The 22562-nt window shown below is 41.2% G+C and overlaps 3 protein-coding genes across 11 annotated transcripts in view; 2 read left to right on the forward strand and 1 right to left on the reverse strand.

Moving 5' to 3' along the window:
* The window catches only part of palld (palladin, cytoskeletal associated protein), a 41174-nt gene extending 39979 nt beyond the window's left edge, over positions 1-1195 (reverse strand). For all 4 annotated transcript variants that reach the window (XM_028402869.1, XM_028402870.1, XM_028402871.1 and 1 more), the window contains exon 1: positions 995-1195. The gene's annotated coding sequence lies outside the window, so the exon portion shown is untranslated. The remainder of the gene's footprint in view (positions 1-994) is intronic.
* anapc4 (anaphase promoting complex subunit 4) lies at positions 522-8894 on the forward strand. Of its 3 annotated transcripts, none has more exons than XM_028402876.1 (28): positions 522-588; positions 3160-3275; positions 3355-3460; positions 3558-3690; positions 3780-3854; positions 3932-3958; positions 4040-4084; positions 4200-4284; positions 4739-4846; positions 4926-5096; positions 5175-5239; positions 5398-5440; positions 5517-5593; positions 5679-5779; positions 5860-5911; positions 6006-6061; positions 6181-6227; positions 6305-6361; positions 6439-6495; positions 6589-6682; positions 6788-6885; positions 6974-7035; positions 7125-7163; positions 7243-7344; positions 7427-7507; positions 7600-7767; positions 8271-8394; positions 8544-8894. In XM_028402876.1, the coding sequence occupies exons 2-28, from the start codon at positions 3168-3170 to the stop codon at positions 8775-8777; spliced, it is 2415 nt and encodes an 804-aa protein (XP_028258677.1). In that variant the 5' UTR covers positions 522-588; positions 3160-3167; the 3' UTR covers positions 8778-8894. The 3 variants fall into 3 exon arrangements, with proteins under 3 accessions (XP_028258677.1, XP_028258678.1, XP_028258676.1); XM_028402877.1 differs by lacking the exon at positions 522-588 and adding an exon at positions 2396-2663; XM_028402875.1 differs by lacking the exon at positions 522-588 and adding an exon at positions 2396-2656.
* Positions 8895-9241: 347 nt separating this feature from the next.
* slain2 (SLAIN motif family, member 2) lies at positions 9242-22303 on the forward strand. 4 transcript variants are annotated; one of them, XM_028403466.1, is made up of 10 exons: positions 9242-9960; positions 12208-12350; positions 16831-16998; positions 17072-17245; positions 17323-17676; positions 17758-17907; positions 18937-19023; positions 19938-19976; positions 20381-20600; positions 20698-22303. In XM_028403466.1, the coding sequence occupies exons 1-10, from the start codon at positions 9491-9493 to the stop codon at positions 20759-20761; spliced, it is 1869 nt and encodes a 622-aa protein (XP_028259267.1). In that variant the 5' UTR covers positions 9242-9490; the 3' UTR covers positions 20762-22303. The 4 variants fall into 4 exon arrangements, with proteins under 4 accessions (XP_028259267.1, XP_028259269.1, XP_028259268.1 ...); XM_028403468.1 differs by lacking the exon at positions 18937-19023; XM_028403467.1 differs by lacking the exon at positions 19938-19976 and having other exon boundaries at positions 9244-9960.
* Positions 22304-22562: the final 259 nt, after the last annotated feature.

Below are 22562 nucleotides of genomic sequence, written 5' to 3' on the forward strand. Positions count from 1 at the left end.
TTGAGTGCCTGCCCAACAGAGCAGAAAAGCGCAATATAAGACCAATGCATTATTATTATTATTATTATTATTATTACATAATGCAGTTAATTCCTCATCAGTTCATTTTTACATAATGAATGTAAAACTAATAAATGGCCCACAATCCCTTCTAATACCATCTTCTCATGAGGTGTGTGTGAGGATGTGTTTTCTTATGCTATAAGTAAATGAAAATAAGTTGTTAAATAAATATATTATATATAAATATATTTGTGAACAAGTCATGGAACAAGCTAATGTGAATCTTGTTAAACCTTAAATGTGCATGCAGATGCCCTCGTTTATGCCCCTTGATGCTACCTATACATTGGATTTCTTGGTTCAGATAGACGACATTCTCAGCTTGATCTCTCAAGAAGCCTAAATGTATAGTGTGCAGTGAAACTGTTGGTGTATATATGACGCAGTGTGACACTCAGCGCCTCATGGTGTCCTGAAGACCAGCTGTTGTTATTTTTAATCCCCTGGGCTGTGTTTCACAGAACCGCCGCAACCCCACCCACCCTGAGCACAGGAGGAGAGAGGTCGCTACCTTCAAACGCACAGGTACAACCGAACTCACATAAACATACACCGACAGTCACAGGAATGGACCTTCTATTATATGAGGGGACAATTACAATGCCACAGAGCTGATTAAATATAGAGGTGCCAAATCTGACAAATTGTTAATAACTTCCAGTGCGATCAAAATTTCCACTGTATGTCCAGATCTTTCCTAGATTTCACACATCCTATTGTGTCGACTTATCATACGCTATAATATAAATTCAGCATTTGTTATATTTTAAAAGAAATGCCTCTAAGAACAACTCAAAGTACCTTTAAAGTATGTGCATGTGACCGTTTTGAATGAAACAGTTGTGTTACTGTTACATCAAATGATATAAGCCATTCTCTTGATAAACTATTATGACCCAAACCATAAATGACAGATGAAAACAAAACGTACCTTTGAGTGAGGTGTTTGTCTGACGACTATCTCGTGGTTTTGTGGTTCCAGGTTTGTCCTGTTGTGTACGAATGAGCCAAAAAGAAGCTTCTCTTTCCAGAAGAGCAGCGTTATTGGTCAGACAGTCGGCAGGATCTCTCAGGTTCAGGGTCCAATGGTGTACTGCCTCTGCAGTCGCCTGCTGTCCCATCTGTCCCGGTCCCTAACTGCTCACTGTGTGGGGCTATATTTGGCCCTGGGCTCAGGTTTCACAGTTAGAGTGCTGGCAAGAAGAGAGAGTGTTGAGGTAGTCCTGAGGAACAGAAGTTGGCAGAGACATTTTAACAGAACCAGTATTTGTTAATTAAACACAGTAAACACAAGCTGTTGTAATAATTAAATTGCACACCTATGTTATGCCTTATGCTTTATTTTATTTTTTGTGAGTTCATGTAACATTCAAATAGACACCCTGCCTGCACAGTCCAGTTAAGATATATGTTAGACATCCACCTGAGTAAGTCACTTATTGGTTAGGTCAAAGTTTGTGTAGTTAAGTCATCTAACGAGACAGTGAAATGGCAGCAGCCTGTCAGAGTTGCCACTGTGTCCAACTCATCTGACCCAGTGACCCCAGACCACCCACTATCAGTTTTCCTAAAGGCATGATATCTGACATACAGCATATTTAGCAAAAATTGAGATTAAAGTTTCAGCAGAAACTTGGTCATGGTGGAGAAAAATGGCTCAGACTGACGCTACAACACTGGGTTAGAAAGACAGACAGTCGAGGACCATACAGTCTCACTTGGTCTATTTCTAGGCCACTATCACATTTTGTGCTCTCAGAGCTATTCTGGTTCTTCATCAATCTACTGATTACACTTAAGAGGCAGCGATAAGTCCTCAAGGAATTTCCACTGTAATAACAATCTAGTGTATACCCACAAACACACATCCCACACATATACTAGTGAGTAATCTTAAAGTCACTTGCTCCAGTTAGATATAACTCTGTGTAAGGTATTGTTTAAAAATAACAGATTTATTTAGAGGTGACTTCTACATATAACCTACAGTATGAAAGAATAGAATAGAAATATTTAAAGCAAATTATAACCCAACATCCTTCTATTACAGATCATGTTTATATATATAGATTCTGCAGGTGTAGTCAGGCACAGGCTGTATTGTTGTAAAATATTACATTTCAAAGATAAATGTTATATAAAGGAGTTTTGTTGTATGAATTAATTTGTTTAAACAAATTCATCTTTACTTAAATATTATTTTGACGTTGCTTCTCAAACGTTTTCAATAACGCAAGATAACATTTGCTTCTTTAGGTTGTATTGTACTGTCATAAATTTACGAATTGCATTTTCCCCCTCACAGCAAGTTTGTCTCTTCGTGGCTCCCGTTGCTCTTTCCTGATTGGTCAAATGAAACTATGGCGCTGTCCGCGTAGTAGTAAAAACATCATGAAGAAAACTTTAATTCTGAACGTGACGGTACAGATTAGCAGTTACTGCTTGATGTTATAGACTTGTAGAGATTATTTAACCTCTTGTACTGTCCCTCGCGGTAAAAATATCCGCGGGGGGTTCTGTACATTATCTTCGTGTGCTTGCTAACGAACCTGCTAGCAAAACACCGACATATCTTATCTGTCAACTCTTAACGGTGAGCAGTCATACAGCTAAAGATGACAGAGTTGTGTTAGTGTAGTTTTAACTCATGCTGATGTTTCGGTTACATCTTCGTTTTAAAAAGTCTTTGTCTGCGTGACGATGTAGCTAGCGTTTTTCACTGGGGCCCGGAGCAGTCACCGAATTGGCAGTAAACCATAACGAAGACAATTGTTGTTTTTTCACTATACTCCAACTTATCAGTTTTTCTAGTTTGAAACTATTGAATATAGGATGTAATACTTTGTATGTTAAACTGATGGGCTTTATGTATATACATATTTATTAAAAATGACAGAAAGGTCCACATTCTTATTTGAACTGGTAAAAATAAACTATAATTTGCTAGTGGATTTATATGTCTGCCAGTAAGCCAGAACGTTAACATTAAAACTGTACAAGGTGACTGTTTCTTCCTCTAGCACCAGTTACAGGACACCCTTTCCTCAATTTATTAAAGTTCTGTATAATCAAACTTCTATTTAATTGTTTTTTCAGCCCACAACATGCCTGCCTTTCGGCAAGTGGGAGAAAAGCAACTTCCCAACCCTGTACTTTGCATGGCATGGTCTCCTAAGAGGGATCTTATTGCTCTTGCCAACACAACTGGAGAGGTAGGTTAATCCTATAAAGTCACAAATCACAATACAACATGACTGTATCTTTAATATTGTTTCTTCCGTTTGCCCATAGTTGTTACTACATCGCCTGGCAAGTTTCCAGCGAGTTTGGAGCCTACCACCCAGTGAATACACCGGAAAGGAGATCACTGCACTTGCTTGGAGACCAGATGGCAAAAGTAAGGAAGGACTGTGAACACCCCTAAACCCATTTGTCATCCACTTGATAGAATCATGATACGTTTTTATCTGTTGTTTGTCTCTCTACTTTCCCAGTGTTGGCCTTCAGCCTTGGAGACACCAAGCAGGTGGTGCTGTGTGGTGTTGAGAAAGCAGAGATCCTCCACGTGTTTCCAATGCAGAGTTTTGTAACCTGCATGCACTGGATGGAGGTGACAGAGGAGAGCAGGTATATATGAGGCTTATTAGACAAACCAATGGAACAGAAGGGGTCTAGTTGCCAAGCGTGTTGTAGATAATTGATTTGCTGTGTTTCAGTGCACTCAACTCTTTTTACAACTCAGAGGATGAATCCAAACATTTTCTTCCCAAACTACCAACTCTCCCCAAGAGGTAACATTAATTTGAATAAACAGCACATTATCAGAGGACATGTTCTTAGTTATGACCAAACCTTTGCTTTTTTCCAGCTATAGTACAACTTCCAAGATTTTCTGGTAGGTCCTCATTTTTGTGAACAATCTATCAGTTATTATTCCTGGTAGCAGCTGAAAGTATTCATCTATCTTGTGTTACAGTGAGGAAAAGTCTGATGAAATACTGAATCTTCTGGGAGACATCAGGTAAATCCCGCTTATTATTTAAGCACCGCACGGGAAAAACAATGACTGTCGTGCTGTTTGCTCTTTAAGTCTCTCTGGAAATGTTTCACTACCCAGCAGCATTGTTTCCCTGCAGACTGAACATCCTTGTTCTTGGAGGTGAAGATGGCTTTGTTGAGCTTTATGCCTACGGGATGTACAAGATCGCCACTCTAGGAGGAGTAAGGATATTTTATTAATTTATAAGAGATAGTTGTCAAATCTTCTGAAACTCAGTTTTGTTATAATATGGTATTAACAATCATTTCAGAAAGACCATGCACTGTATGAGATCATTAATTGATCCCAAGACAATAGTTTAGCTGTTGTAACTGAGGGCTAATGTGGAAATCTAAAGATAATGTAGATCACATAGCGTGGATATGCTTTTACTTTAGGAAAGGCTGTAATCTTCAGGAGCCAAATGAAGTGAAAGGGTTCAGCAGGGGACAGTTGACAGGCTGAAGCACTCTGAATGTCTCACAGTTGTCGGTTGTGAATACAACTTGACATTAGCCTGAACACAGTGTGCACCACAAAGTCTTACATTAGTGATTGATGAAAGTAGAAAACACAAACTTGTGTCAAATTTGATGTCAATAACAAATAACCAGTTTTTATTAATCAACACTACAGGTTTCAGGAACATGTCGCAGCCTGTGTCTGTCTAGTGATCTCAAGTCTCTGTCCGTCATCACAGAGGTCAGATCTGTTGACAACAACCCAGAGATCTGCTATGTCCAGGTGAGCTGGACACTTCCAGACTTCTCTCAGCTCTATCCTGGATTTTTCTGCATATTTAATAATTGTTGTCTTGTGACAGCTGGACACTGGGCTATTGTCAGATTGTCTACCTGAGGTCACCAGGATGGCACGCAAGTTCACTCACATCTCCACCCTGCTGCAATACCTGCACCTCTCACTTACCTGTATGTGTGAAGCGTGGGAGGACATCCTAATGCAGATGGATCTTCGACTCACTAAGTTTGTTCAGGTTTGTACTTGAGATTTATTGTCTAAATTGGCAAAAACAAGACAGTTAGACAGCTTGTTTAAATACCTCTCTTTGCAGGAAAAGAACACAAGCACACAGGTTCAAGATGAGTTCCTGGAGCTTCTGCTTTGGGGACAATCAAGGTGAGAGAGGATGAGGCTATTTCTGTTGTTTGGAATTATCATGTTGCAATATCTAGAGTGTCCTGTAGGTGGTAGCAACATATTTGCAGACAGTTAAACAGATTTTTGAGGATTTGAATTGGTGTGTCTTTATAATAATTAATCATGTTATGTTTTAGTCCTGAATTACAGGCACTTCTTATGAACCAGCTGACTGTTAAGGTGAGAAAAAGAGCCACTCAGATGATTCCAATGTTTAGCAGTAAAGCTGAAAATGTTTTTTATGTTTCCATCATAGGGACTGAAGAAGCTCGGTCAGTCAATTGAATCTTCTTACTCCAGCATCCAGAAGCTAGTGATCAGCCATTTGCAGAGGTATTTTGTCTTTTGCCTCTCATCAGTATGCCCTGCTGCCTAATAAATGTCTAGTTTAAAAAACCCTCTATTTCACTGGCTGCAGTGGTGCTGAGGCCCTGTTGTATCACCTCAGTGAAGTGAAAGGAATGTCCCTGTGGAAGCAAAAGTTCGAGGCCCTTGGTTTGGATTCAGAAGCTATAGAAGGTGAAATTTAAAATCTACATGAAGATTGAAAGCAAGCCTTTTTCGCTTTCATAAACCATATGTGTGCTTTGTGTTTCTAGGTGCTATTACAGCTGTGGGTTCCTTTTCTCTCAAAGCCAATGAACTTCTGCAGTAAGTTGATGATTGTTAACTTGAATAACTTTTCTGTAAACTGCATATGCTCTTCTGTTATCCTTTAAGTCACTATTTTTATTTTGTCATTTAGGGTGATTGACAAGAGTATGAAGAACTTTAAAGCTTTTTTTCGGTGGCTGTATGTAGGTAAGAATGATTATAAAATTATTTGTTCTTGTTATTAATGTGCATGTATGTGATTTGACCTGCAGCAGTCTGCAGAGCACACGTATAGCAGGTTTGGTCACACTGTTGTGTCCCCACAGCTATGCTAAGAATGTGTGAGGAGCATGTACCACCGGAGCTGAACAAGGTGAGTTTTATCATAGAGAATTTATTTGTATTCTTTACATTTTTTAAACTGTTACAAACTGTTGTTTAATCATTTAGATGACTCAGAAGGACATTGCCTTTGTTGCTGACTTCTTGTCTGAACATTTTAGTGAGGTGAGATCAACAAAAACATTCCTTTTAATATGTTTCTGGATTTGTTTTCAAATTGAGTTTGATTTGTGGGTTAATAGAATGAGGAACTCTTTGATCGTAAAGGGAAGTACTTCAATGTGGAGCGAGTTGGTCAGGTATGTGTATTTGTTTTGTGTAGCTTCAGTCGTTTTTGAATGGTAATACTGTGTTGTAACACAGTGGTTTGTCTTTCATGTGGACATTTACAGTACCTGAAGGACGAGGATGAAGACCTTGTGTCTCCACCAAACACAAAGGGAAACCAGTGGCTGATGTTTTTACAGGACAGCACACACCTGAAAGGTGAACGATGATAACGTTATGTTTAAAATGACGCTTTGTTTGGATTTTACTCAAAGTGCCACTATCTTAACTAATCAATGTAATGTTTATAATGTGTTTATTTAGACAGCCCTTTGCTGTTCCCCTCATATCCCAAAAAGTCTTTGCACTTTGTCAAGAGGATGATGGAGAATGTGATTGAACACTGTCTACAGAAACCTGCAGTGAGTATTTAGATGTATAACCCAGTGTTTAAAGTCCAGTCACATCTGATCTTCATATCTGAATTATTTTATGTTTATTTGTTTACAGGAAGTAATTGGAAAGTCAGTGAAACAGGCCACCTTCTTGCCTCTGTACACCGTGCCAGATAGGTATAAGCACATGTGTCTTCTAGTAATCCATAAAAAGTTGAATTTATTGTAATGAATGTGATAAAAGTTGTATTAATTTGTTTTTCCAGCTCAGAAAACACTCCAAGACTCTTTGAACTTCCATCTTTGTATGTATTACACAACCATCTTATAGGTTTGTATCTAAAACAGCAGTTTGTATTTAGGATATATTTGATTGTTCTACAGGTGGAATGACAAAAAGGCCAAAATGCACTATGTTGTGTTCTGCATGCCTGAGATTTCTCCCTGCAAGCTCTACCTGTTACGAAAAGGAACAGATCCAAACAGGTGCGTTTCTGTGATTGTGGTGTATTTGTGAGTCTCTTGGTATATTTGGTTTGTTTATAACTAGTTTGTTATGATTGTGTAGACACATTCCGAACAGTGTCATGTCGATTGACCTCAGCCACCATCCTGAAAATACAGATGATGATAATGAGGAGGAAGCTCAGTGAGTATTGCTCATTTTGAATTTAACAGACAGACATAACACATACACACAAGTTGTAGACCTGTAAGCTACTGTTCTATCTTTTTTATCAGGTCTCATTATGTTTACAACTGCCTGGATGCTCGTTTCTATGACGATGAAATGCTGACTGTGGTCTTGCAAGGGTCAGAAGAGCAGAGCAGTAGGCGTGTCTTGGCTCAGCTGCCTCTTGCTTCCAGCCTAGGCTGTGACACTGAATTCACCTGGGATCCAAGCCAAAGGTATATGATATCTTTTGAAAAATGTGTATTTCTATATGTGGTATGTAAAATGTAAACATTTAGTTTGTATGACAAACTTTAACATTGGCAACTTTTTATGTTTTCTCAATTAATATTAGGTAATTTAACATTTACCCAATTCCATTATGAAAAAGGGGTGAAGGATACATTTGCCCTACACTACAGGAAACCTAGCCCATTTGGGTTGCAGCAATGTCCCCTCCTTACACACTCCTTTACCACATTTCTGAGCTTTAGATTGTATAATCCCATCAACAAGTGTTGACTTGTAAATATATAACCAGAGTTATATAACTTATCTCCTTCTACCATAGACTATAAACTGATCAATAACCTGTATTTACACAGTATTATTTCATCAATAAGTCTGTTTATTTAAATAATTAGAAACTGTATAATGTTGATGGTTTGGGATATTAAGACAGTAGAAACCACATATACCAAACAACATATAACTTTAACATTGTCACCTGTATTGTCAGGCTGGACCAGCAGAGCAGTACCATCCCATGCCAAGGTCTGGTGTTGGGAAATCAATGGCGGGAACTGGAAAACATGAAGGCGCAGTTTGTAGCTGTCAATGGAATCCGCAAAGTGGCCTGTGTGGTATGTTATGTTTAATACTTAAACACTTGACATTATATTTAGTGTCAGATGATCCATTTTCAATCTTCTCTCATTTCTGAGTCAGCAAATGGATGCCTGTGACTGAATGTATGAATTATTGCCAAACATTTCCTTTTCTTTTTTGGCAGCTAAGTGCCAATTTGAGGCACATACGTGTTTTTGAGATGGATGTAGAGGATGAGGATGATGAGGGAGCTGACTCACAAAATGCCAGCGCTGACCAAGATGGTCTGGAAACTACCACAAACAGCCAGGGACAGGGAGAGGAGAGTTTGGAGGCTGATGATGAAGCAGGAGAACAAGGAGGAGAACAAAAAACTGGGGAGCAGTTAGAGTCAGAGGAAGCCCTGGAACTCTCCTGAGACACAGAATCAAGCTACGTGCATAAAAGACTCAGTCTCCTGTTATTAAACATTTTCATTCACAGTTCATTCTGAAAAATCACTGTTATCATTAGTAAATAAAAATGTTTGTACTCATGTTTGTTATGATGTGTTAATTAATTTAATTAATTTTTCTGTCACCTTAAATGTTTTTTATATTATTATTTTCTAAAACCACAATGTTTTACGCTAATTTAGAAAATAAGATCAAAATAACTAATTACTAAATAGTTATTTATATTATTGAGTAATAACAAAATAATTATATGTATATATAATATAATTTATATAAATAATACAATGCGGGAAACCGCTTTCTTTAACAATTCATTTACTGTACAGTAGGTTGTGTAGCCTTGGATTACTACCAGCGTAATTTTATATGCTCGCGCAAATAGGTGTTGGTTACGTGCTCGCTCCCGATAACGGGCGTGGTGACGTGTGTTATCCGCCGCCTGTTGGTCTTTCACAGTTGGTGACGAGTATTATGAAAATGGCCTCGACCCTGCCCGTAAGCACGAATAACCGGAGAAGATGACGACGTTAAGCTGTTTAAGTCAGTTGAACACCAAAGTGTCTTCTTTGAACACGTACGTAACTGTGAAGTAAACATAAACCAACAGAGTGTAGACAAAGAAACGACTAAAAATTCCACAGAACACCGCATATTTTCGTGGGGCTGAGGAACCACTATGGAGGATATCAACTCTAATATCAACGCGGACTTGGAGGTGCGGAAGCTCCAGGACTTGGTGAAGAAACTCGAACAGCAAAATGAACAGCTGCGGAGTAGGTCTACGATGTTGTCCTCGTCCGGAGCGATGTCAGGGAACCACAGACCCCTCAGCGCCGGATACGACTCGTCCCTGTCAGCCGGGATGGCCGGCTTCCCTGGGGTGGGGTTCGTCGGTACGGGCGGCTACGGTGGGCTGCTGGAAAATAGTCGCTGTTTGAACCCCAGACTGTCTTACGACGGCATCAGTTTTAGGAGGGCGTATGAATGTGAGGGGGCATCGGCTGCCACCTCTGTGTCGAGTATGAACTCACTTTATGCAGACACCACTGGGGGCTACACGGAGGAAGGGGAAACCTCAGTCCTTGACGAAGTGGAGATCTTAGATCTGGAAGACATGGACTGTTTAAACGAAGACGAGGACAGCTGGTGAGTGACAGGCTTGTGTTGGGAGTTATCTTTCCTTTACAGCCGTGTTTGTTTCATCAGGACCGGGTGACAGCTTTAACTAGCTGGACACAGCTGTTGTACACATTAGCAAACGCCTGACATAAACAATCTCAGTAGCCTGCCTGAAATCTGAAGTCATCCACACTGACGGAGTCTCATTGTTGACCACTGACTGAAGTCATATGGGCGGAAGCCAAGCCTCTCCTGTGACTGACAATAATAGACACGCAGTCATGTCAGAGCATACTCCATTATTTCATACACTGCCTACAGTTTGTTTCAGAGTAGGCCCCTTAAAGTCCAGCATTGTTTGTTGGACCGCTTTGGTGCTGTGATGTGGCAGATTGCTTGGCTTGTCCTGGCAGCAGTGACTGAAGATGAGTGTGTATAGTTAAAAATCAAAGTTGTTTCCCTGCCTTGTAGCCATGTGGGAGAAGTAACCATGGATATATTCCTCCATTGAATTCACTTCAGCACAGCAGTTGGCACGCAGCTACAAGTGCTCTGCAGCACACAAGTGAGAGAGGCAAGAGATGTGAAATAGGACAGGCATCTCATCCTGCTGGAATAAGAGCTATGACAGTGGCTGATCACGAGAGATGCATTTGCAGGGATTACAAACAGTGACTGTTGCATATAAAATGGTCGTGCTGAGTGTTGTGGACAAAGATGACCATTTGGCATGGTGTGTCTGCACAACCATTCTATAGCGTTTCTCTAATCCTCTTATGTTGTGTTTGTATTATTTTCCCCCCATTATATGTAAAAGAAGAGTTACTGACCAAACATAAAAATAATGATGGGCCTTCTTAGTGAAATGATTTTCTGCGTTGTTAGGAAGGCTTTACATGATTGGCATCAACTATGGTAATGATACTGTAATAGCAACATTGGGGCATAGCTTCTGATGCAGCCTAATGACAGCTGCACAAACCAACCCGGGGAAGTTTGTTCAGTGTTACAATCAACATATTCCTAATACAGGCACACTGTATTAACAAAGTGATCTGATGTTAAATTTACCTCACAAGAATATGACAAACATGCAAGCACGATGGACACAGCTTCTGGAAATGAGGCCTGTTTTGTGAAACTCCATGTTCATCATTATCATTGGAGCTACCCATCGTCCAAATCCACGGAGCCAGCTCAGTCTCTTCCAGTTTTTCCTCTGCTGCCTGCAGCAGTGTTCTTGTGCCAGCCACTGATCCTTTGACATCAGACTACTTTCAGACATTGCTCATTCATGCCCAACAGAGTCAGTCTCATTATGCCCAGGCTGTTTGTCTGCCCTCTGGATCCGATTGATATCTGGGATTACCCTGCAGTGCCTTCCTCTTGCCAGCTCCTGTCACAGACTCCTGTAATCCCATGAATTAGCATCAGTGTGGATTAAAAATGCTGCCTGCCCCTGTAGCAGTCTGCCTATTGATAGATGCTTGTCATTCTCCTGGTATCAGTTTTTATTGAGTTTATGTGGGAAGATGGAGAATAACGATCACTGTCTTGGTAAACATTGAAAAATGTCCCGGTTTCAAAGTTGTACTTCTCTGCAATTGTTTTTCTTTGCTTGTAATGTTTCTGCTTTCATCATGAAAGGCTTCCTCTGGCTGCAACAGTGCTGACAGCTGCTGACTCAGATTCTCCTCTGAGTAGAACCTCTTCTCTTTTCATTTATTACTTCTACAACATCAGAAAAAAGTTTGTGGCTGTATTTGAGTTCTCATCAGTATTAAAAGGGGCTGACAATAGTTTAAATCACTGCAGCTGACTAAGCACTGAACTCAATGCCTTTTCAAATGATTTAGGGCGGTTCATTCTTAAAGTTTGCTGTAGGGGGGGCTTAACGTTGCATTGTCCTTGTTGCTAATGGAAACTCTTAAACAGAGAGCACCTGCTTGTGCTAAATCACATGCAAGATATGAACAAAAAGGAGAATACAGTGTATTGTATCCTTTAGAATTTCAAATATTTATGTATGAAATGATGTATCTCCAAACAACCAGCCAGTGTCAACGTCTTTTTCAATCTATCTGCCAAGAAGCGTCCTGCCTGCTAACATTTACCTGCTTTAAAAGCAGTCCTCTGTAATAACCCCAGGTCCACATTGGTCCGAACACTTGTTATCCCCTCAATCAAATTACTGCGAGTAGCCGAGCAGCATCATATATGAGGTGTGATACGTGTGGGCTGTAAAGATAACATGTGCTGTTCATATTTTTACAGGCTGTACGAGGCGAAACTGAACAGTCCCTTACAAAAAACCTTGAGCCCTATTGTGTGGTGCCGCCAAGCTCTGGACAACCCCAGTCCTGAGATGGAGATGGCCAGGCGCACCCTCATCCACAGATTGGACGTCACCATGTCAGGTAAGCAAAAAATAATGAGTCTAATTGGCTCAAAGGCCCTGTCCAGACCTGGCTTTAATATACATATTAATGTATATTAATATGTGATCCGACCCAAGTAGGGAGTATCAGATTTGAACACACCCAAGATGTGATCCCATGGCATGCCTCAGGTGAAGAGAAGCATTGCTCCTGGTCCGTACAAGGCCAGGTGTTATGTTTTTTCTCAACGCCAAACCAAAGTTTCTGCTACTTTTAGCTTTTGTTATGCTTAAGTTAGCAGTGAGCAGGTGGAGTTATTGACCTTCTCACCTCCTGTAGAGTTTTTTCTTTAGATGTCTTCACATTGTGTGCTTTACCACCTTCAAATATAGTCAGGCTGAACTGATTGCATTCCAATCCCAATGTGTCTAAAAGTAGTTTCATGCATTTTCCCTGATCCGTGTGAAGGTAAGAAAAACAGATTAGAGGATACATGATAGTCTCTTGTTGGTTTGCATATCTGTCTGCTTTTGTATGTCTATCAGAGGCCTCCATGTTTATCATGCAGTTAGAGGTGCCTTTGAAACTAACCTGTTGAAAGAACTCAGGCTACAGTAAACCATTCCCAGTCCTGACTTTTTCATAGCTGTGCTGTACACTGTTAATGAATGTTCTGATGTCCACACTTTAGCTCTGATGGTAGCATTCAAAACATTTTATGTAAGAAAATATAGAACTAACTTCCAGCAAAGTAGAGCTTGTGTATAAATACAGATATACCGTGGTGTGTACACTAGAAAGGAAGGCAGAATACAAACCCAGTATGATTCATCCTTCATATTTCTCTTATCTTGTGCTGTATATTATTACAGGTTAGAGGCTGTCATTTTACTAGGACTCTGACAGAGACAGAGTGATGACTTGATACATTTGCTATTTGAAATTACTGAAAGCAGCATGATTTGCTGAGTTTATAATAAACAATGACGCTTTTTCAACTGTGCACACTAGTGATTGTGAAATGTTATTTTCCCTAAAACAAACAGTAGGTGTTGCAGTAGCAGTTTGTGCACGTAGAATTAATATTGTGCTAAACATTTAGCATTTTAATTGTACCTGGCTGCATGAGTCGTTACTGATTTATTTTTACTTCACAAAGTTTTCCTTCCTCCACCTCCTCTTCAACCTACTAGTATACTTTGCTCCATGTAAATTGATTCAAATGTAACCCAAAATGAATTTTATTGGTGTAACAATAAAAGGCCCCAACTCTGACAGAACCGTCGGCGTTTGGATCCACGGTGTTGTTGGATTAGGATGTTTTGAATAGAAGACCCAATATATCATAAATCATACATAAAGACAATATTACTCTATGAAATTGAATGATAGTGGGTCACTTAGATGTGCTTCATCTTTCGTCCTTTATGTCCATGCAGTGCCTTTTTTCTGAGCTTCCACTAATTATAGTCAGCCTCTGTCAAGAGGCTTTAAATCCTCACAGCTAAACTGAGAAGGGTCATTTCCATTTTGACAGTGGTATGCCCATGTGACAGTTGGATCATGTTGAGCAATAGGCTCACTGGGGTGGATGTGATACTCTCTGCTCTGTTGTGCAAGAATCAGCAATGCACCTGGACACACAGATGCTTCCTCACCCAGGGATACAAGCATTTGTTTAGAGTTGCTTCTAAAATAATACCAGGGTGGCCCTTTTCTTCTGCACAGAGGACACATGTTATGGAATCTGCAATGTTTTGGATGTATTAAAACTGGGACTGTTAACTGCAGTGTTCGTCGCCTGGCTCTGACCACACAATGTGTGTAGCATGATTTGACCACCAGCAAACAAAGCACACTGTCTGTGTTGCTGCTGACTAATACACCAACACACTGGCCTCGTGAGTGGAATTTACAGCGCTGCGATTACTACTGGTGATTTAATCACTGTAGGTGTGGAAGGAGGATAACGTCATCCTACTGAAAGCACCCCCCCCCCTTTCACTGATACCTATCCTCAGCTGGCACTGATGGAAAGAAAAAGTAAAAACTAAAATCCTTAGTTGAGTCTTGACCATTGGTTTAGCTGAAATAACTGAATCACTAAAGTCTGGGTTTGGATTTATTAACGATTTATTTAAATATCGAGTCCAACAATTTTGAGTATTTGTGTCTGTGAGACTGAGCAGACACACCCTCGTGGCTCCCGGCTACACTTCTTCACACCCAGTTTCTAACAAGAGCATGAAAACCTTGTTGCCATGGTGTTGGTTGAGTTTGTGTTAACAAAGGCAGAGCAGAGAATAAAACTGTTGTTCACTTGTGGCAGATTGATATTAATGGAAAGAGGTCTGTAGATTAGACGTGTGAGTGTTTGAGTTGGTGCCCTTTAATGCTGTAAATGTTTCATTGTTTTAAACGAGACCCTAAGTTTATTGTGTGAGTAGTGACCAAACCTTTCATTTGTGCACACCGTCTCTAAATCATATCCCCGGATGACGTGTCTCAGTTACATAATGACCAACAGGGCGGAAACACTTGGGAGATAGTTCCTTGAGGAGACTGTACTGGTGACTGTGCGCAACTTAAATCATCTCAGGCAATCTCTGTTGTTGTTAGAGCTTAGCCATTAATATAGTAATTTTCCATAGTGCTGCTTTGACAGCTGTTCTCCTGTGTAGTTCCACAACACAACACACAAGAGGTCCCAAACATAGTCACATGGCTGACCTCCTCTGTTTGTAGCTTTTCATAGACCTCCTACTTAACAGTTAGTGCACCTTCTTCTTTCATTTGTCTCCCACTTTTATTCATTCTGTCCTTTGTATCTTTCTTATCAAGAGCTCCTCTGCTTGTTCTTTACTTGTGATACCTTAAAGCTTTCTGTTGCTGTTCATTTCATTTTATTTTTGTATCAAGTAGAGTTTAGTTCCAAGCGTTGTCCGTTTCCTCCTCAAACACTCATTTAGAGTTTTTTGCCTGTGGAAACTGCCCTGAAGTTTCCAAAACTGAAAAGCCAAGCCTCTAATACACTTTCATATCTCAGTAAGTGGAAATGACATCACAATGGAATATTCTTTTCCCTTCTTCTGACTCTTCTTGTTTCAGGAGAGGAGGATTTGAGGACACACTATTTTTGTTAGTCCCCAAGCTACAGATCCCTTCAGATTGCTCTGTGTCTCTTTGTCATGTGTGCTGCTGTAAGAGAGCACATCATATCTGACACTACACATAAATGTGCTGCAGATCCTCTCATGAATTGTAGCTGAGACCTGGGTATAAAACATGTCTACAGCTATATTGACACACACACATGGCTTACTCATGTTTGTACTGTAAGCACTCACAGTAATGTGTCATTATCTTGACCTCTGCATATTCAGGTGAATAGTTCCACCCTGTTGACCTGACTGTTGTTTTATGGGACACAAAGCATCCACTGGTGAAGCGGGTACACCCTCACAGACCTAAATGTTGCTGTGTTGTTGACATTCCTCCACTGATCCATGCAGATGGTAGGAAAGTGGACATGGTGGTATTTCCTGAATAATGCAGGGGAACAGAGTGCAGAGCATCAGGGGGAGAAGAAGAAAGTGGATGGAACAATGGTGATGAAGAGCTCTCTGATCTTATTTAAAAGGCTGCTTTCCAGTCAACACTGAGCTGGGTAAACACACCCAGTCGGACAGAAGGGATGGATAAAGTAATGTTCCATTCAAAAGTAACCCAGTGACCTGCGGTCTGATCTCATGATCGAGACCAAGACTGTAGACTGGAGCCTTTTAGTGCTGCTTTGCTGCGAATCACAGAGAATGGCTTTGTGCTGTGTGTGTGTATGAATTGAATAGTGCACATTGTTAAGTGTTTCTCCCGGCTCTATCAGGCCCACATTCAGCATATGGTGTAAGACACTTAACCAGACTGCCAGCACAGTGCAGAGCTTTTATGAAGTTGCTGATATCTGTGGTCCAATAGTGGGACAATCAACAGGCTTCTCCATGGCCTTTAAAGGGTTACAGTGCATAGATGGTGGCATATTGAAGAAGCCAAACCAAGAATTGAAGGTTTGTGTTCTTCTAATGACTTTTTAGGCTTCGGCCTGTTTACTGTTTTATTCCACTAATAAATTAAAAAATCTCTGTGTTTCTTGCCAGCTGTTCTACTAGTCTACTTAACACTTAGTGGGTGTATTGTTGGAGACATAAGTTGAGATTCAGATGAGGGCTGATTTTCATGTTCTGTCACAGCTATGTTCAAAGGTCTATACTTTGTTTGCTAGTGCATAACAGAATCTACCAGGCCGCAATAATGTTGATATGTATTACACTGTTTGTTTTGAAAGTTTAATGTTTGAATGAACTGTGCCTATAATATAGTAGTACAAAGAAATGATGTGACATGTTAAACTTTAATGAAAACTTTGCTGATATGCCAAACAAAGTGGAAATGAAACTGTGTAGATCTGCTTGGTGATAAAACATACATTCTGTTTTTTGGGGGGGCTTTTGTAACTGCACAGCCAACAAGCGCAGGAGCCTGTATGGAAGCCCCTACAACCAGCAGAGTTATGGAAGCCTGTATAGCACAAATGCAGCCAACAGTCCTTACAGCAGTGGCTTCAACTCCCCCTCCTCAACCCCTAGCAGAGTGCCCATCGTCAGACAGCAGCTAATGCCCAGTAACGCAGGTAAGGATCTTTTTTTTTTTGCTCATAGTCTGTTACAGAGTGTCTGGCACTGAAAAGCTTTTTGCCTCATCAGTACACCAGCGAAATGCAGCATCAGAGAGAAATCCTCCAGCGATTAGTCCACAGTCATCAGTGGACAGTGAGCTGAGCACGTCAGAAATGGACGAAGACTCTGTGGGGTCTTCGACAACCTACAAACTCAATGACGTCACAGATGTCCAGATCCTAGCACGCATGCAGGAAGAGAGTATGTACCTGGACCTCCTGCAGTATTCCTCAGTTTCCTGCAAACAGCTTTCTTACAGTGCTCATGTTTGTTGACAGGTCTGAGACAAGACTACGCTGCAACGGCATCCAGACGGAGCTCGGGTTCGTCCTGCCATTCGCTGCGGCGCAGCACCTTCAGCGATCAAGAGTTAGATGCACACAGTCTGGAGGATGAGGAGGAGGCGGTACACCCGGCCTTCCACCTGCCCTCCAACCGTTTCAGCCCCTCTCCTCGCCACTCACCCCGTGCCTCCCCTAGAAATTCTCCCCGCTCACGCTCCCCTGCTCGCTCCATCGACTACAGCCACAGCCGCGGCTCACCTCAGCCCATCATTAGCCGCCTGCAGCAGCCTCGCCACTCACTGCAAGGCCACGGGCATGACCTGCAGACAAATGTGGTCAAAAATGAAGGTAGGCAAAGAAAGCAACGATGGAAGAGGTTTTATAAATGTTACGTGCTTCATCATGTTCCCCCCTCTGCTGCTGTTGTAGAAAAGCTGCGTCGTAGTCTTCCCAACCTCACGCGCTCCTCAGCAGTGGCAGTTGCTCAGGCACCAGAGCCTGTTAAGAACAGCCGCAGCTGTGAGTCCAACCTGCAAGTGCCAAACGGTGGCTCTCCCCGACACCAGAGCCAGTCTGCTAGTAAGTACTGTAACACACAGACAGCATCATTTCAATGTGATTGTAAGACAGAATCCCTCAAAACTTGTACATCTTTAGCTGCTGTAACCTTCAGACAAATTCATTAATGAAATCACCTTGCTGTCTGCTGACATGATACCAATATTTGTTTTGCTCTCTGAGTTCAGTAACACAACAGGCAGTGTAATCTGTTGTTAGTCATTGTGGGCCTGTTAATCCCTCTGGCTGCACCTACACTGTAGGGACTGTGTTACTTTGTAATGACATGGCTTTGGTGCTTGGGGATCCTCTTTGTCTTTGATCTGATGTGGTTGTAGCATCTTTTATTCACATGCATTCGTCCTGTTGTTGTCTTGGCATATCTTTCACTTCAAATAAATGCAGGATAAAAAGCATGAAGACACAACACTGAGAATTCAAACTGGCTGCTTGTAACTACACTAACATTGTTCTTTTAGAGCCTAGGATCCCACTTCTGTGAGTTAAAACGATCCACTTGATGTAATCCTGTAACGGGAGATAAGGGTAATGGTGTTGTACTTAATCCAAAAATAGTAATTTGTCTCTGTTATTAGGCTCAAGGAGTTTAGGGGTCAAAGCTGGTTAAATGTGTCTTAAACAGCCCTCTGTGGGATGTGGCTTTGATATGTTCTGTTTTCACAGAGTCTTTGCAGGTTTCTGGTATAAGTACTTTACTGCAGTGACTGTTTGTTGGATGTGGTGTTCTATCTGAGCTTTGGCTGCACTGGGCATGTGAGACACCTTTAGTTGCTGCCTCTCTTACTGACTTCTCTTCAACGTAAAGCATGTGTAACCCACACCAGCCTCTTCTTTTCTGGCTGTTCTGTGACTGCAGACATGGTGCCTGATACTTTTCTGCTTCATGTAAAAGGAGCTGCCTGCAGATGTTTAGTCTGTAGAGCCCCCTTGTGGCCTCCAGCTGCACCTCCGGCTTAAACCTGCCTGAGCAGTAATGATGTGGATCACAGACAAATGAAGTCCCAGTGCTGACATGTCCCTGTTTTTCAGCATCAGCTCAGCTCCCAAGATACTCGATCCCTTCTCGCTCCTCCCCGAAACCCAAACAACACCTCCAAAGCCCTACAGCACTGCGAGGTAACAGCCTGCTCCTTAACCAGCTGGAGGCTGAGATCAATCTTAACACACAAACATCTGCACAATTTAAAACGCACTAAAATCAGATGCCTGTGTACTGAACGTTTAGACCACTCTGGACTACTATCAACTGTCAGTGATAAACAAGGTAGTAACTGAAGTACAAGTGAGGAAGGTGCGTTAATGCACTGGTTGCCGGCTTTGAGTATCTCTGAGAACAGTCTGATAGGTCGAGTGAGGTGGTTGTTGGCAGATGAGGAAAATCTTCTGACTCCAACATGTGAGCTGATCCTTTTGATGAATGTGTTAAGGTGTTTGAGGTATAATCTGACTGTTGTTGGTCTTGTCATCCTCAGTTGCTGCCATCTTAGTTTGGGTGCATTTTTGTGCCCCCTGTTCTCCTTGCATCATTACGTGCTGTGTAATACATGCTATGTTGCTATGATGGCTATTCATTGGTTGGATGTGGCTAGTATATTGTAAATGAGAAGTTTTCCAAAAGCAAAATATTTGGAAGATGAGTGATGATTGTGTTCCAGCCACTTGTCCATTATCCATCCCTACAGCTGCAGCCGCCCCAGCCATGACAACATCCAGCCTGCTTACCCTGCTAATGCCAGAGTAACATTACAGTATCCTCTTGTTCAAATCAGTTGTTTAAATGTTGTAATATGTTGTTAATAACCATTAAATATAAACATAACACTGCTAAGGACATGCAGCACTGAATATAAGCTCATTATATTTACTTTAATAAGTCTAAAACATTGTTTACCAGCACATTGCTAAAGTTTTGTAAAGTTCAGTTGGCTTCTGTTGGTCTTGAGCCCTGTTGTTTGCCAAAAGTCCATCCTCAGCACCTCCCTCCCTGCTCTGATTTAAGGTGTGTCTCTGTTGTCTTCGTCTTTGTCTAGTCCCACTCTCCTGTTGCTTTGGAGAAGAAGGTGATTTCAGTGAGTATTCACTGAGGGCTTCCACCTTTTTAAATATTGTGATTGTGGTTCCACACTGTGGCTGTATTGATGTTGTGCTTCTGGTTTTTACTAGTTTATGCTGTGTGTGTACGTGCATCACCTCATTTTGTCATTAAAGACCACAGTAGGCAGCCGTAGTAAACATTTCTGTTTACTTTCTGTTTTAACTTCATAACAGATGTGACTTCATTTGTGAAGTTGGAATACATGTGATTAGTTAATACTGCATACTTTCAAATAGTAAACTGGCATCATATGTAGATTGACCTCAAACCATTGTGCTGATCATTACCTCATTATTAAACTGAAACTCACAGAAGTGTAAAGACGCATCAACATAATCTACTTTTATCTGACTGTATTTCTACCGTGCCTGTCTTTAGTCCCCTCACCCAGTAAGCTGCGAACTCCAGCCACCCCATCCCCGCTGGCGCTGAGGCAGCCAGTGAAGGCCACATCCACCCCCAATTCTGCCACCTCCACCCCCACCCGCTCCCTGGCTCCTCCACGCAGTGGGCTACCCCGACCCAGTGCTCCAGCTGCAGGAGGAGGTGGAGGAGGTATCCCTCTGCCTGTCAGCAAACTGGCTCAACCTGTGCGCAGGTAAAGTACATCTGCAGACACAACGAGCACATCTCACTCCTCTGTCACAGAACATTGCTGTACGCTTAACGTTAAATTCTCCTCGTGTTCTTCTCAGATCTCTGCCTGCTCCTCGATCCTACAGCAGCACAGGTGAGAACTGGAGGGAAGGTTGTTACTGAGACGAGCCAGCAGGGGGCTCTCCAGTCACACTAATGGCACAAGGAGGCAGACAGTACAACGTGGCACTTTATCTACCTAGATAACTTTTACAGTGAACGGACAGACTGAGTTCCAAAAATGTATACAATTGAGAATAAATAAAAAGGAGAGGACAGATTGTCCACATTATGTTGTGTTTCTCCGTGGTGACTGGCTCTGGAGGGAACAGGCATGTCAGCCAGGAAAATGCCAAAGAAACCAGCCCGACTCCAGCTCCGTCAGCAGAGGACACATCGCCTGCCTTGGTTCCACCGCAGTCATCTGTGAGGCTGTCCATATCTCCACATGTCCCACTGTCCTCCCCTCCCCGACCTTCTTTCACCTCCCTCAGGTTGAAATGTTTCCACACATTTCTCTCTTTATGCTCTGTGTTTAACAGATGTTGGTGAATGATCTCTATGATGATGCTGTGCAGGTGACCTGTCCCGTAATGTTAGAGAATTGTCGATGTCTTGCAACAGTGAAAGCACCTCTGTGTGGGTATGACATTAAGAATCTTTCCTCTTGTAAAATCCACCAGAATGTATGCACACATTTGTTTTGGAAAATTATTTATTCAAATTATTTAAAGAAGTGTATTTCCAAACATCCATATCAGTATTTTGTTTTCAAATTTCAGTTGTTTAAATTGTACGTTTTGAACCTCAACTTCAAGCTAACTCTCCAAAGCCTTTTTGTTTTGTTTGTTTTCTGTGTCACATCAGGACACCTCAGCCAAAGCCTCAGTTCTGACTCTGTACCACAGTTTGCCAAGATTAGACCTTACTCCATTGAAGTGCTTAGAGTGGTCAGTTTGAGAACAGATGGACTTTTGAGTTATATCTGAAACAAATTTTAACCATTGAGAAATAAGCCTGAACTATTTTGTCCCAGTTCACCCATTCAGCCAATGAAACCATAAAACCTAGATGTGCTTAATTAAATGCCTGTAACAGATTTATCAGTGTGCATCAAACATACCAAGGAAAAAAACAAACTGTCTTGAATACACTTTGACTGGCTCTTACCTCTTGTGCAATGAGAATGAATCAAAAGGCATGCCAGCGTTAGGGAAGCTGTTCTGGTAATTGGTGTGGTGGGTGTTTTAGTGCCTATAATTTAAAGGAACACTTGAGTTTGAAAATCATATTTTCATTTATATTATGGTTTTTCATTTTGTGCCAATTCCTGGTTTTGCCAATATTGTTTGCATCTTTGCTTGGTTGATTTGCTCGCCTGTTTGTTTTTGTAACTCAATCAACACATTTATAATTGCTTTAAAAAATGTTTATTGCTCGCCTTCATATTTATAACTAATTCCGCATTATGTAAATGAAACTATTTATTAAAGAGGTGCCTCTGTAAAAGCTCAGTTTCAGTGGAAAGCTAAAACGAATGTTGCAAAAAGACATGCCACACCTTTTGTGTGAACGTTTTTGTTAATGAACTTTTTTTTATATCCCACAAACATGACATCTGGTTTCCCTGTGTAAAGTCGCATTTCAAATAAAACCTGAAAGGCTGTTGACTCTTTGTTTTCTGCTACACAGCAACAGATTGAGTACATGAGAGTAAAAACAACATTTGATCAAGAGCACATATTTTGCTATGAAATGTCTGTAAATTAATAACGTCAACAGATTAAGACACATTACAGCAGCATCTACCCCAAATCCTGCTGCTCATTCAAATCTGCCTTCAAACCTTCTGCCAGTTTAGTGAAGTTATCACATTGTTAAAACACATTTAATAATGGACACTGTTTCTTCATTAGAGACGATG

Source organism: Parambassis ranga, chromosome 4 (genome assembly GCF_900634625.1).
Source record: "Parambassis ranga chromosome 4, fParRan2.1, whole genome shotgun sequence".
NCBI lineage: Eukaryota > Metazoa > Chordata > Actinopteri > Ambassidae > Parambassis > Parambassis ranga.